We start from the raw sequence: 15,270 nt of genomic DNA on the forward strand, positions 1-15,270 counted from the left end.
AGCCTTGAATGGCAAACCGGATGAGCCAAATGGTTGTTATCTGACGTCAAATTCTGTCTTTCTATGGGGCTTATTCAGACCTGATTGCTAGGGTGCATTTTTTTGCATCCCTGCGATCAGGTAGTCATCGCCTACAGGGGTAGGGGGAATTCGCTGTGCAGGTGTGTTATCGCATGTGCAGGAGATCTGCACAAACAGAAGTTTGTGTAGTCTCTGCACAGCCCAGAACTTACTCAGGCGCTGCGATGATCGGGGCCGGAGCTGAAGTCAGAAACCCTCCATCCAAACGCCTGGTCCCTCCTGTGTTTTTCCAGACACTCCTTAGTTGCCACCCACAAATGCCCTCTTCCTGTCAATCTCCTTTTGTTTGCCAGTACGATGTGATTTTTTGCATCATCCTGTCGCTGCTTGGTGCTCCCCGCCGCTGTGGACCATCGCGCCTGCACATTGCGGTGCATACGAGATGGTCGCCCGCTGTGTGAAAACTCACAGCAGTGATTAGGTCTGAATCGGCCCCATTGCCATCAAATTCTATCTCCTTTAACTATTTTAAAATATGGATTAGCAAAACTGATCCTGTCATTTCCTGTGGGATCATGATTTGACAATCAAAGGAGAAGTTTTAGAAGTGAGCATAGGGGTGGGAGGAGGATAACAAAACTGTCCTATGAATGTTACATGAAATAGTATGTTTTAGTATGGGCAGTTCCAAACCATGAAGTATCTACTGATTGCACTGCCATGGCAGACAGACAAAAGAAGGTCTGATTCAGAGGTAGATGCAAGAGGGATTGGTGCTGTGCCTTCGTTCACAGTGTATCTAAAAACATATGCTCTTACCACAGGAGCCGTCTTTTGTAAAAAGATGCTCACTGCCAGATGCTCAGATCTGCTGCCTGTGTCCAAAGACACAGCATCAGATTAACATTGTGAGCTTCAAGCTGATAAGGTTGCTCAAAATGTCCACAGCAGCTAAGCTGCTGAGACCAGTGAATCTTGATGTTGAAAGTAACTAGGGTGGAGTAGAGCTGGCAACCAGAGGAAGAGTGTGGGATGGAGTGTGGACAGAAATGAGGTTGGGGGTATAGGGGAGTCCAGAAGGATCAAGTGCTTTGTATGTCACTGTGAGGAGTCTGGAATGGATTCTGAGGGATATTGGGAGCCAATAGAGCAGATAGCAGAGTGGAGAGGCTGAATCAGAGCTATAAAAAAAAAAATGAGATGATCACAGTATTCATGATGGATTGAGGAGGGTGTTAGGTGAAACTAGAGGTGGGGATGTTACAGTAGTCAGTGTTGGAATCAATGAGTGTGTGGATAAGAATTTTGGTGGCATCAGGGGTGAAGAACAGGGGAATCAATAATGATGGCCAGGAGGGAGATATTATCAACAGAAAGAGAGATGTAGAGGAAAAAGTACTGGAAGAGGGGGGTGACGATGAGTTTGTCCTAGGACAAATGTTGAGAGAACATTGGAACATCTAGGATGAGATGGCAAAGAGGAAGGAAGAGACCTGAGCATGGACTGAGTGAGGTAGGGAGGTTAGGGAAAAACAGGAAAATTCTAAGTTTCATCAGTGTAGAGGTGATATTGGAGATAAAGGGAGCTGATATATTGGTGGTGTAAAGTGAGAAGAGCAGGGGGCCAAGGATGGAACCTTGGGGGTGGCTGATAGGTAGAGGAAGAGGAGAAGTGGGTGTAGAGGTAGAGGCAACAAAGGAATGGACAGTGAGGTAAGAGATGATCTATGAGAGGACAGATTCAGTGACCAATGGAATGGAGATTTTGCAGGAAAAGAGGCAGAGAAGTAGAACAAGTAGCCAGTGGGACATTTTCTCTAAATAAATGCAGCATGCTTGGGCACATGGCAGTAGGAGATGCAGCTATTACAGGGACTGCAGCTGGAGAGGTCCTTTCATTTTGGATAAAGTTCCATGCAGAAGCAGTAATGCTGAAGACAGTTTCTCACCTTCTCTGCTTTTCCGGCTTTCAGAAGCTCATGTTTGTAATCAGGCCATAGCTGCTGTCCTAGAAATCAAAAGAAAGCTTGTTGGTTATCACTGTAAACATTTATTTGTTTTTGCACACAGGGTAAATACTCGTTATATTTGCGAGTGGCTTTGAGTTTGGACACACTCCTCTCACATCTAAATCTGTCTGCACATTTTACATTGCTTTGTACTAAACTCAGAATCAGCCCCACTGTTATTAAGAATGTATCTAGGGGTCTATTTACTAAGCCTTGGATGGAGATAAACTGGACGGAGATAAAGTGCCAGCCAATCAGCTCCTAACTGCCATGTTACAGGCTGTGTTTAAAAAATGACAGTTGGGAGCTTTATCTCCGTCCACTTTATCTCCATCCAAGGCTTAGTAAATAGACCCCTAAATATGATATTCTATAAGTTTACATTGTGAACATTATGGCCTTATGTGCATTACATTTATATATATTTAAATATTTGAATATTATTGTTCATTGAATTATCTATTTGTACACTATTATCCACACTATAGTGGGTCTTTAATCTGTTCTGACTTTAAACAAATAAATAAAAGTTATGATAAAAAATTTTTGAATAAAAAGTAAAAATTGTAAGTTTTGTTTAATCTATCATTAAAGTACATGTTAGCAGTATACACAGCTGACAAGCAATGTACATGGATGGATAACGATAACCAACTTCATAGACTTTTTGTCTTATCAACTGTAAAAATATTAGTGATGAGCGGATTCGGTTTTACTCGGTTTTACTTGGTTCTCAAAACCGAATCTTATTGGCTATCCAAAACACGTGACATCAGTGAGCCAATAAGATTCGGTTTTGAGAACCGAGTAAAACCGAGTCAAACCGAATCCGCTCATCACTAAAAAATATATAACCTTACTATGCTAAAACTCAGTAACACTGTTCACATCTGATTTTGTGACTCACTGACGTTGACTGCAAATGTTTATAGAAGAAAATCCCCACTTTTTATTTTTATTGGCTAACTTTTATGAACCTGGATTGGATATTAGAAAGAAAGCTCAGCTGAATTTCTCCCTTTTACAGTCTGTGTGTCTCTAAAGTAAGCAAATATTTTCACACTGGTGACGAATCCTTTTTAGGAGTAATAAGAGGTTTAGTAGACCTATTAGCAATTGCTGGTTTCTAAGCCATAGAAATAAGTAAACTTACTGTAGTATTCACAGAAATTAAAGAATTGCAAAAGCATGACTTGATGTAGGCTGCTGGAAAGTGCTGTACACACAGCCAAATAACACAGGGCATCTTGGGTTAAGCTGGCTGAGAGCGCAAACAGAAAGCGACTGTAGGGAATTCTTGGGAGGTCAATTGAATCTTGTTTGGTCAAGCCAGAAGAACAAGGATAGAGCTTTGTAACTTGGCAATGAAGTGCCTTTCTGACCTCATTACTAGCAACATTGAGTGAATACTGGGTGGTTCAATTGGGTATAAGGTTCAGTCTTCTCTTTATATTCCTTAAGTAATCATCTTCTTACAATTTCTTGGATATATATTTACTATACAGTGATTTCAAAACCACCACTTCTGAAGCAGTTTCAGCCACTGAATTTAAAGGGGCAATTATATTCAATACAAAACCAGACTTATTTTGTATTGAATATAACTGCAACTGTAAATACAGCAGATGAAATCGATGAAACGCATCCGTTTTTAAAAGTGTTGCATAGTTACATATAGCAACTAAATTGTAAGCCCTGATGGCAGGACCCTATTAACTGCCACCAGAGTGGATTTATTCCTTTGTGTTAAATCTCCTACCAGTAATCCTGATTTACTTTCTTCACCCCTTTCCCTACACAGCTTATCATTACTTAGTTTTACTAGCTGTAATGAATCACTTTACCCTTAACTTCATCCATACTCTCCACCTTGTGTTTGTTTGCATCATTGTGTTATCTTATGTATTGTTGAATAATTGCTTTGTTTCATACCCATACAGAGTTGTGGACATCTTGCAGAGTCATAAAATATATTAATAATTAAATTGTATCAATACACATGTAACTCAGTAAAAATTATATAAAATACCAATACCCATAACCACCCCCAAAAAATAAATAAATAAATAAATAAATAAATAAAATAAAAATAAAACAAGGAACATGTAAGAGCTGCATAATAAAATGCAGTAAAACCTTCTAGTATGCTTGACAAGACATATACAAATATAGTGTGCTGGTTGCTGCAGGTTTCTGTACTAAATATACATTGGGAAGTTCACTCCACTCCATCTCTGTGCATAGGAAATAAATCTATCTGAAGTGCCCTAATCCATAATTACATATGTGATCCATATCCCTCCATGCTATCCAGTATTTATGGACACTCTTGACATCATATATGATAAACTGTATGATTAGGTGCTGTTTGCAGTTTTTCCAGTTCTTGGAAGCTGATAACTGGACAGACTGCTTGGTGCACAAGAGCAGTATCTCACACTGTCAATTGGTACAGGTAATGCCGGATGATTATGTGCAATCATTTGCTGTTAGATTGCCTTTAGCTCAACATTTTATTCCATTTTTGTCCACAGCACTGTCCACAGTAGGAGGGAATGCAGAAGGTTCTCCTTGCGTCTTTCCTTTCACTTTCCTTGGCAACAAATATAACTCATGCACCAGCTCTGGAAGAAGCGATGGCAAACTATGGTGTGCCAGTAGCAGCAGCTATGATGATGACCGCAAATGGGGTTTCTGCCCTGATCAAGGTACTCAAAGACAATGTACAATAATGAATCTTATATATACATTGCTAATTGCAAAATTTACGGTACGCTGCTTTAGGCTAAAGCAGGAGTAGGCAAAATGTGCTGTTTGCAATGTCATAGTGTTGGTACAATAAAGGGGGTAATTCCAAGTTGATGCAGGGTAAATACTGGCTGCTTTATTTTTACACTGCAATTTAGATTGCAGATTAAACACACCCCACCCAAATCTAACTCTCTCTACACATGTTATATCTGCCTTCCCTGCAGTGCACATGGTTTTGCCCAATTGCTAACAAACTTGAAGCTGCGATCAACTCAGAATTACCCCCAAAGTTTTATAAATTTTTAGGAGTTAAACATGCTTGATTTATTCCATTCCATTAATTATATTTACTGTGTTGATCGTCTAGTTATATGCTGTTCTCATCAGCTACAGGTAGTTAACCAATAATTAAATCAGCTGATAGACCACATATTGTATTTAGAAACCATATCTACCCACAATGGTTGATGATTTAGAACATTTAACATTCTGTAATGGATCAGTTGAGCTTGACATACATGACATTGAGCTTGACATACAAATCACTTAAAATTAAAAGTTCTGTGTACTTTTGAACAGCCCTGTTGTTATAACTTGCTTCCATGTAGCCAGATGTGTTAGTATTCAGAGCCTCCACCTCCTTTACCTGAAGCCAGGAGCCATGTCATGCCACAAATTATCTAATCTAACTGAAGTACGACAGAAACTCATATCTCATTATTACAGAATATCTAGACTAGACCTCTACACTTAAACTGAATGAAACTCTTAGGGGGGAGATTTATCAAACCTTCTAAAGAGGACAAGTTCAGGTGTTGCCCACAGCAATCAGATTCTAGGTATCATTTTATAGACTGTGCTAGAAAACGAATATTAATAATTTGATTAGTTGTTGTGGGCAACACCTCCTTTTGTCCTCTTTAGAATGTTTAATTAGAGAGAACGGGAGATGGACAACACAAAACTGTAATAGTGCATATAGTGATAAGCATGTCCCTGAATCATTTGTCCATATACAGTAGTATTTAAGCTAAAGCAACAGAAAAGTTGGAGAATTAGTTTTATACTTTGCATGGACAATGTGCAAATGAGGTAAAAATCTCCACAACTCTTTTGAAAGTTAATTATTATTTTGTTATTTTGGACCTTGAATTTATAAAATACGGTATATTAATTATGTAATTCTATGATTATTCCACCCCTTAATTCATGTTGTTCACTGAATAAAAGAGAAAGGCCCCCGGCAAACATAAATTGGTCAGTTGTGATGTCATTATGATATATTCAGCCTACCTTGCCATTTCAGTTCACTGGAATTATATGCAGTATCAAATTTAATGTTGTGGTCTGCTTAAGGTACAAACAAAATGCTTGGTGGACATTTGCATGCCCTGTACTGTAACTGAAACATTCAAACTGTCAAAACACATGCGAATTACAAAGAGACCATTGGCCCCTGCTGTTACCCTTGACCAGGGGCAAAACTAGGATTTTTGTTACCCAGAGCAAGGCAGTAAGTTGGCCCCCTCCCCCCCCCCCCCTCCTGCCTGTCTTGTATCACTGCAGCAGTCTTTTTCACTCCTCTGTATCTGCTTTACATTTGTGACGTCCATGTGCATGATGCTATTATCAGTGGTTGTATATTATGCAATTCTTTAATACAGTAGGTCCCAGATTAGTGTTTAAAAAAAGCATTAGCTTTCTTGCAGTAGGGAAAAAAAACTCCTGCACACAGCTTACAATTTATTTTAATTTGTTCTTTTACTGTATTTATTTAGCAGAGAAGGTATATGCCAAGCTATACTGCTACAATGTAGATGTATATTTTGTTATGAAAACAAAATAATTAATTGAGTGGCAATATAAGTGTATACCGCCTTTTGTTTCTGTATACTAAGTTATGCTTAGATGTGGAAAGTGGTTATAGGTAGAATACACTAAATATCATCAAGCTCTGTATCAGAGCTTGGCTGAGTGCACAGATAGCTAGAGCTATAGAGGAAAACAGAGGATGAAAGTTTAGACCAGCAGTGGGACTCTCAGTGTGCTAGTATAGACAGTGAGGAGCAAAACAGACAGCCTCAGGTAAGTCAGGCAGACCCACCTTCATGTACAGCAATTAAAAGCCAAATAATTAAAGTGAAATGATGTGCCTAAGCACAAGGGGTAAATATATGTTCTGACCACCTTGTTTGGGCAACAGTATCTAGCGTTTCTGGCACATCCAAGTTCACTATTTGCACATATGCCCTGTCCTGACGCTATAGGTGCAGCCTGTCCTCCATCATCTGCCGCAGAGCATGCACAAAGGGATTTCAGTATCTCAATGTATCCATCTGTGCATGCCCCATCCTTAGGTGACAGAGCCTGTTGTGTGCTCCTATGCTCAAGAATAGCCCTTCAGTGTATGTGGGCTGGACAGGACCATAACTAAGAAGGTACAGGAGCTGTGAATCGTGATTGTCTCCTACATGGAAGTGGCCATTTTGGGAGTGACAATTTACTGATATCTGTTGACTACGAAGTTGCCTTGCTGAATCGGACCGTCTCGGCATCCCCTCAAACCCAGTGCCTGTGGCACGTGCCCCCCTAGTTGCGACCCTGCCTTGACAACACTTTGGGAGTATTACTCCATTACAAAGTTCATAAGAACATATGCATAGGACACTTTTTATATATGGATACCCAATCCATAAAGCCCACAAAGTACAATTCTTGAGCTGATATTGCTTCCAGAGGAAGATTGGAGCTCAATGTATTACAACCAACATGATTTTTACTTGCTATTGGGCATTTCCATGAATATATAGACTTCGAGCTTAAGACATAACAGTCGACACAGGTACAATAAGTTGGCATTATTCATCATTTGAAGTGCTCTATTTTGCTAATAGAGGAAACTAATTTTGATACAGTATGTGATCTAATACTTCATATTAGGGCTCTTTAAACTATCAGTGTTCTCTGAATAAAAACAATATTATGGACATGCTTTTATTCATTTGCATAGTAAGCAATGAAAATATAGGTGTTTAATTTCTCAATATCAGGGTTAAAATAATGGAGGTAAAGCAATTTCTCTTACATCCTAAAGGATGCTGGGGTCCACATTGGTACCATGGGGTATAGACGGGTCCACCAGGAGCCATTGGCACTTTAAGAGTTTGGGAGTGTGGGCTGGCTTCTCCATCTATGCCCCTCCTACCAGACTCAGTTTAGAAAATGTGCCCGGAGGAGCCGGTCACAGCTAGGGGAGCCTTCCAGAGCTTTTCTAGTAAAATGTTATTTTAGAGTTTTTTATTTTACAGGGAGGCTGCTGGCAACAGCCTCCCTGCATCGTGGGACTAAGGGGGGGAGTAGTGTCCGCCCTGCGGGGTCTGAGCCACTTACTCCGCTGACAGGACACTGCGCTCCTAAGGGGATAGATCGTTACCCGCCACATGGGATCGCTCACCCCAGCAGCATGCCGCCAACCCCTTACAGAGCTGAAGATTGTGGTGAGTAAGACACCGACCCCCCTAGCAAGCAGGGGGCCGGTGTGAAGATGACGGCAGCAGGGTAGGAGCGCAGTATTAACTGACGTGGAATCCAGGAAAAGTGTGGAGTCCCTAAAATACACAGGTCAGGCTCTCTTTGGGGAAGCTTTGGATGCATGGATATCCACGGCTACGGCGGGTAAGTCTCCGTTCCTTCCCTCAGCTGCACCTGCTCCGAAGAAATCCTTCTCTTCATCAGCATCGCAGTCCTTTTGGCCTAACAAGCCTAGAAAGGCCAAGCCGTCCAATACCTTCTTTAGGGGAGGTCGAGCTAAATCCAAGAAACCTGCTGCGGCAGGTTCTCAGAAAACTAAGCCTGCTTCCAGTACGCCGAAGTCCTCTGCCTGACGGTGGACCGCATGGCCTGGAGCTGGGGCCAGTGGGAGCGAGGCTCAGACAGTTCAGTCACATCTGGGTGTCGTCTGGCCTGGATCCCTGGGTGATAGATATTGTGTCCCAGGGATACAGGTTGGAATTTCAAATTCTCCCTCCTCACCGATTTTTCAAATCAGGCTTGCCAGCTCTGCTGGCAGACAGGAATGTCCTATAAACAGCGGTTCAGAAGTTGGTGGAGGCACGGGTTACTATTCCAACCTTTTCGTGGTACCGAAACTGGATGGTTCGTTCAGGCCCATTCTGAACCTAAAATCACTGAACCCTTTTCTGAAGGAGTTCAAGTTCAAAATGGAGTCTCTCAGGGTGGTGATATCGGGTCTGGAAGAGGGGGAATTCCTAGTATCCCTGGATATCAAGGATGTGTACCTCCACATTCCGATTTGGCTACCGCATCATTTTGCATTACTGGAATGTCATTTTCAGTTCCAGGCCCTGCCATTCGGCCTCTCTACAGCACCAAGGGTGTTCACCAAGGTGATGGCGGAGATGATCTACTCCGAAAACAGGGGGTGAACATCATTCCGTATTTAGACAATCTACTGATAAAAGCATCGTCCAAGGAGGAGATGTTGAAGTCCATTGTACTCACGACCCGCCTACTCAGAGTCCACGGTTGGATTCTGAACCTTCCAAAATCTCATTTGGAACCAACATGGAGGTTGTCTTTTCTGGGGATGATCCTCGAAACGGAAGTGCAGAGGGTGTTTCTTCTGCAGGACAAGGCGTTGGTGATACAAACAATGGTCCGGGATGTCCTAAAGCCAACCCGGGTGTCGGTTCATCAATGCATTCACCTTTTGGGGAAGATGGTGGCCTCTTATGAGGCTCTCCAGTACGGGAGGTTCCATGCTCGGGCAATTGCCTCACCTTCTGAAGGGCCACAGGTTCGGGATTCAGGACTGGGTCCTTCTAACCACGGATGTGAGCCTCCAGTGCTGGGGCGCAGTCACTCAAGGGGAAACCTTCCAAGGACGGTGGTCACGTCTGGAAGCCGGCCTGCCGATCAACATCCTGGAACTAAGAGCCGTCTACAACGGTCTTCTTCAGGCGGCCCATCTTCTAAGAAATCGGACCATTCAAGTGCAGTCGGACAATGTAACGATGGTGGCTTACATAAACCAACAGGGCGGAACGAAAAGCAGAGCGGCAATGCCAGAGGTGACAAGAATCCTCCTCTGGGCAGAAAAACACACGTTAGCGCTCTCTGCACTCTTCATTCCGGGAGTAGACGACTGGGAAGCAGACTTCCTCAGCAGACACGATCTCCATCCGGGGGAGTGGGGTCTCCATCTGGAGGTGTTCAAGAAGGTAACAGACCTTTGGGGGTTACCCCAAATAGACATGATGGCCTCTCATCTCAACAAGAAGCTTCAACGCTATTGTTCCAGGTCGAGGTACCCACAAGCAGTGGCAAGGACGCCCTGGTGTCTCCGTGGGTGTTCCAGTCGGTGTACGAGTTTCCACCACTCCCACTTATTCCAAGAGTTCTAAAGCTCGTAAGGAAAACAAGGGTTTAAGCAATCCTCATTGCTCCAGACTGGCCAAGGCGGGCTTGGTACGCGGACCTTCTGAATCTCTTGCAAGTTGAACACCTGATACTAGCTCGGAAGGGCATTCCGAAGAAGGTCATTCCTACCCTGATACAGGCTAGGAAAGGGGTAACGTCTAAACCAGAGATTTTCAACCTTTTATGACTCGCGGCACAGTGAACAAGATTTAAATATTGTCAAGGCACACTCAAATATAGTGGTGATACATAGTGCAGTTGCGTGTCCTAGGATTGTCGTGTCGCCACTTCTCCATAGGTAACACCTGAGGCACATCTGAGAAAGCCAGAAGAGCCCAACGCTGCCCGAGCACAAAATTAGAACTGGCCTCAATTGCGGCAAAACACTGACGGGCCTGGCTCTGCTTCAATGGCGGCACACCGGGAGACTGCACAGGGCACACTAGTGTGCCACAGCACAGTGGTTGAAAAACACTGGTCTAAACATTACCATCGTATTTGGAAGAAATATGTCTCTTGGTGTGAGTCCAAGAAGTTTCCTGCGGTGGAGTTTCAACTGGGCCGTTTTCTCCTCTTCCTGCAAGCAGGTGTGGATATGGGCCTGAGGTTGGGATCTGTGAAGGTCCAGATTTCGGCCCTGCCCATTTTCTTCCAGGAACAATTGGCTGCCCTCCCTGAGGTTCAGACCTTTTTGAAGGGAGTTCTGTACATCCAATCTCCCTTTGTACCGCCTACGGCGCCTTGGGACCTTAACGTGGTGTTGCAGTTTCTCCAGTCGGACTGGTTTGAGCTTCTACAGGAGGTTGAGGTCAAATTACTTACATGGAAGGCTGTCACGTCGTTGGCCTTAGCTTCTGCTATACGTGTGTCAGAATTGGGGGCTTTGTCCTGTGAAAGCCCTTACTTGATATTCCACGAAGATAGAGCTGAGCTCCGGACATGTCAGCAGTTTCTTCCAAAGGTTGTGTCGGCATTTCATATCAACCAACCTATTGTGGTGCCAGTGGCTACTGACTCCTCAATTTCGTCAAAGTCCTTGGATGTGGTGAGGGCTATGAGAATCTATGTGAAGAGGACTGCTCGTCACAGGAAATTGGACTCTTTGTTTGTCCTGTATGATCCCAAGAAAATTGGGTGTCCTGCTTCAAAGCAGACTATATCTCTCTGGATTAGGTTCACTATCCAGCATACTTACTCTACGGCAGGCTTGCCGTGTCCAATATCTGTTAAGTCCCACTCTACTTGTAAGGTGGGTTCTTCCTGGGCGGCTGCCCGGGGTGTCTCGGCGTTACAACTTTGCAGAGCGGTAACTTGGTCTGGGTCGAACACGTTCGCCAAGTTCTACAAGTTCAATACTTTGACCTCTGATGATCTGATGTTCAGTCAATCAGTTCTGCAAGAGCCTCCGCGCTCTCACTCCCATTCTGGGAGCTTTGGTACATCCTAATGGTACTAATGTGGATTCCAGCATCCTCTAGGATGTAAGAGAAAATAGGATTTTGGTTACCTACTGGTAAATCCTTTTCTCGTAGTCCATAGAGGATGCTGGGCGCCCGCCCAGTGCTTCGTTTTCCTGCAAGCGTTACCTGGTTCAGTACAACTTTGTTTAGTTATATACTGCATTGTTACTTGGTAAGTAATGTTTCAGCAGTTGCTGAGTTTTTCAAGCTAGTTAGCTTGATGTGCCTTGTATGTGTGAGCTGGTATGAATCTCGCCTCTATCTGTGTTAAATCCTTCTCTCGAAGATGTCCGTCTACTCGGGTACAGTTTCTAGACTGTGTCTGGTAGGAGGGGCATAGAGGGAGGAGCCAGCCCACACTCTCAAACTCTTAAAGTGCCAATGGCTCCTGGTGGACCCGGCTATACCCCATGGTACTAATGTGGACCCCAGCATCCTCTACGGACTACGAGAAAAGGATTTACCGGTAGGTAACCAAAATCCTATTTTAACAGGCATAAATTATTCTCTCTACATGATATGATTAAATTAAGACATACAACAGGAAAGGTGATTCCATTACCGAAAAAAGGTAACAACTTTGATTATTAATTCAGATTTTGCGATACTACCTCAAAATTCAGTTTTATATTAAAGTTTCTAACTACAATCTCATTTAGAAGGAGATGATCCTAACATTCTTTTCCAGGCTATAATTTAAGGTAACGGAATCACCTTATTTTTGGTAACGGAATCACATTACAGATGTGTCCTCATACAATTGGCTTTAGTATGACATATGGCCCGAGACACCTGGCGACAAATGTCCCGTGCACTGGGCATCCAAAATTCGTCTCAGTCATAAGATGCACCTAGAGTGCACCAGGAGACTCTGCTGATTAATTTGGTATGCAGCACTTATATATCTGTGTGCTACTGAGTACACATAGCACAATGGAACTTGGCCGCTGCATCATAGCAATTCGTATACAGATTCAGACTCAGTCGCACACAGATATACAAGTGTGGCATATCAAATTAATCAGATCAGTCTCCTGGTGCATCATATTGGCATCACATTACAGCTAAGATGGATTTTTTGGTTAACACTCCCATTGCTTAAAGAGTCACACAGTACCTGGTGCGCTGAGAGGAGCTGTTTGGCACCATTGCATCAACATTGTATGAGGACGCATGTGCTGAGTGATTTTTAAATAATCATGAAAAAGAGTGTTGTATATTATTGTCAATAAATGACAACATATTTCTGATGAGTTCCAGTGACTCAGTAAAGGCTTTATTTCATGAATGTACTACTTAATTAGTTTTGATTTTGCTTTGAATGTACCTATTTGTAGTTGATATTTTGATTTGCACTTCTGTGTATCTGGATCTTTGTTTGAATGTTTATAGCAACTTTTATTCACAAGTATTTCAAGTATTGAGTCATGTTGATACGTTCCATAATGTTGTAAGAGAGGCTGCGGTGCGTGTGGTGGTGCCTGCTGCCGTACAGGTGTAGTTTTGGTACTCACCAGGCGCCGCTCTCTCTCACCTTCAGGTACCGGAACCTTCAACGGACCTGAAGAATCTTTCGCCGGACCCGGACACGATGACCTAGGAGGAAAGAGATTGCTGAGTGTCGTCCTCCTAACCGTGGACCGAAACGCCCTCCGGAGCCAAGGAAAATAGTGCTTTCGGGCTAGGTGAGGGTCATCCCAGGCGTCCGCCTCAGAGCCCGAATTTCACCTATTGGCACTCTCGCACCAGGTGGAAATTCTGCCTTGCACCGGTGTGCAAGGCTCACCGTTCGCCCTGAAGGAAGGGAGACAGATAGGGATACACAGAAGGGACACACAGACCGATGTTACTCACCGTCCTACGTCTTGTACTCCGATCTTCTCCGCTTACAGGTCCCTGTAAGGAGGCAAAGAGAGAAACAGCCGTGCAGGGCCTAACTCTAATCTAGTGTGCGTCCGCTACACTAACTGCATAACAAAGCCCTCAAACTGGCTCAAGTGTAAGTGGTGCAACACAAACTATGCACAAACTCTATAACAACATTTTGTCCTGCACGGTAACAACACACATCGGAGTACAACATAAAACGGTGCTGTCCCTTTAAATCCCTACCGCTGGACAGGGGGTGGGCGCCACACAAGCCTGCCCACCTCCTGTGCACTTCCTTCTTATAGGCTCGGGTCAAACGGACCTGTCTACCTACCACCTCAGCGTGGCCTGGGCCTAGCGCCCGGTGCCACCTTTATTCACCCCGGGGGAATTATTCACTGGGCCTAACGCCCCCTATTTGCGCATGGACCTGAGGCCCGACTGTAACCACGGGCCTAATGCCCGCCTAACTCGTCCCTCGTGGGGTGACCTGGGCCTGGTGCCCAGGGTCACCTTATATTTCCTAACTGGCCAAAATACTCTAGGGCCTAATGCCCTCTAATGTCTCGCAGGCCTATTGCCTGATGTGCCCCCGGGGCTAGTGCCCGCCTACTGCGCTGGGAGAGGGTGGCTTGTGGCCTAATGCCCGAACCCCTTATTTAACGTGTGGTCAGGTCTGGGTGTTTGGGCCACGGGCCGGGGGGAACCCCGACTGCGCGTGGCCTTGGACCCAGGGAGCCCGACCCACTGGTGCCCACGGGCCGGGAGGGCCCGACTGTATGCCCACAGGCCGGAAGGGCCTGACTTTGCCCACGGGCCTAATGCCCGAACACCTGGTGGTCTAGGGAGGATGCGGCCTATAGGAGGGTGGTACAGGCCCAAGGCCGCTTACCAGGATCGTTGGGAGAGGCTGCAGAGGGGAGCTTCGTCAGCTCTTTTGCTTCCCTCTCTCTGCAGCACTCTCCGCCGATACTCTGCTGCTGGGCCGCCGGCTCCGCCTCTTCGTCCTGCTCCGTCCCGTCTTCTATCTTCTTCCTCCGTCCCGTGGCCGGTCTTCTCCGCCGCCGCTTCTTCTGCCGCCGCTGTGCTTCTCTAGGCGTCTTCTGGAGCTCTTCTCTGCTCCGGCTCCGGCACGCAACTGACTCCCGCCGCCGCCCAGCGCCTGATATAAGCCGCCGGGAGGAGGCGGAGCCATGACGCGGCGGACTCCTATTGGTCCGCCGCGACGAGCAACGATTGGCCCGCCGCGACGACTCCTCATTGGGCGCCAAGCCGCGAGCAGCGATTGGCTCGCGTCCGGCGCCCATTTCAAATCCGGAGGCGCTGATTGGAGGAACTTGGATCCTCTCGGATCCTCGTTCCTCCATACCCCGGCCTGATCGCCGCGCCGCCGCCCGCCTCACAATGTGAAACAATGTCCATAAATATTTTGTAAAACAAAAGAAGAAAATATAAGTAGTAGAAGTTGCATTACTAGATAGCAAACATAATGTAATTAGTACACTTTACCATGCTCATTATTACCCATTTGTTGATTCCATTACCACAGCATGGTGATTCCATTAGTTTATTAAAAAATGTGCCCAGGTTACAAAAATTGTCATACTTTTACCAAATATATATAGATGTATCCCCAGAATGTAATCTACAGTTAATTCTGGAAGCTGAATTTATCAATTTTATGTGTACACACATACGGGCATATTAAAATAAAATTATGT

General features: G+C 44.6%; 1 protein-coding gene across 1 annotated transcript in view; it reads left to right on the top strand.

Annotated features, from left to right (window-relative positions):
* MMP2 (matrix metallopeptidase 2) overlaps positions 1 to 15,270 on the top strand; it is a 125,041-nt gene that overhangs the window by 18,673 nt on the left and 91,098 nt on the right. The window contains exon 7 of the mRNA XM_063945283.1: positions 4,565 to 4,738. Within this exon, the coding sequence (XP_063801353.1) occupies positions 4,565 to 4,738 (174 nt within the window). The remainder of the gene's footprint in view (positions 1 to 4,564; positions 4,739 to 15,270) is intronic.

This window comes from Pseudophryne corroboree, chromosome 11 (genome assembly GCF_028390025.1).
Source record: "Pseudophryne corroboree isolate aPseCor3 chromosome 11, aPseCor3.hap2, whole genome shotgun sequence".
Lineage (NCBI taxonomy): Eukaryota > Metazoa > Chordata > Amphibia > Anura > Myobatrachidae > Pseudophryne > Pseudophryne corroboree.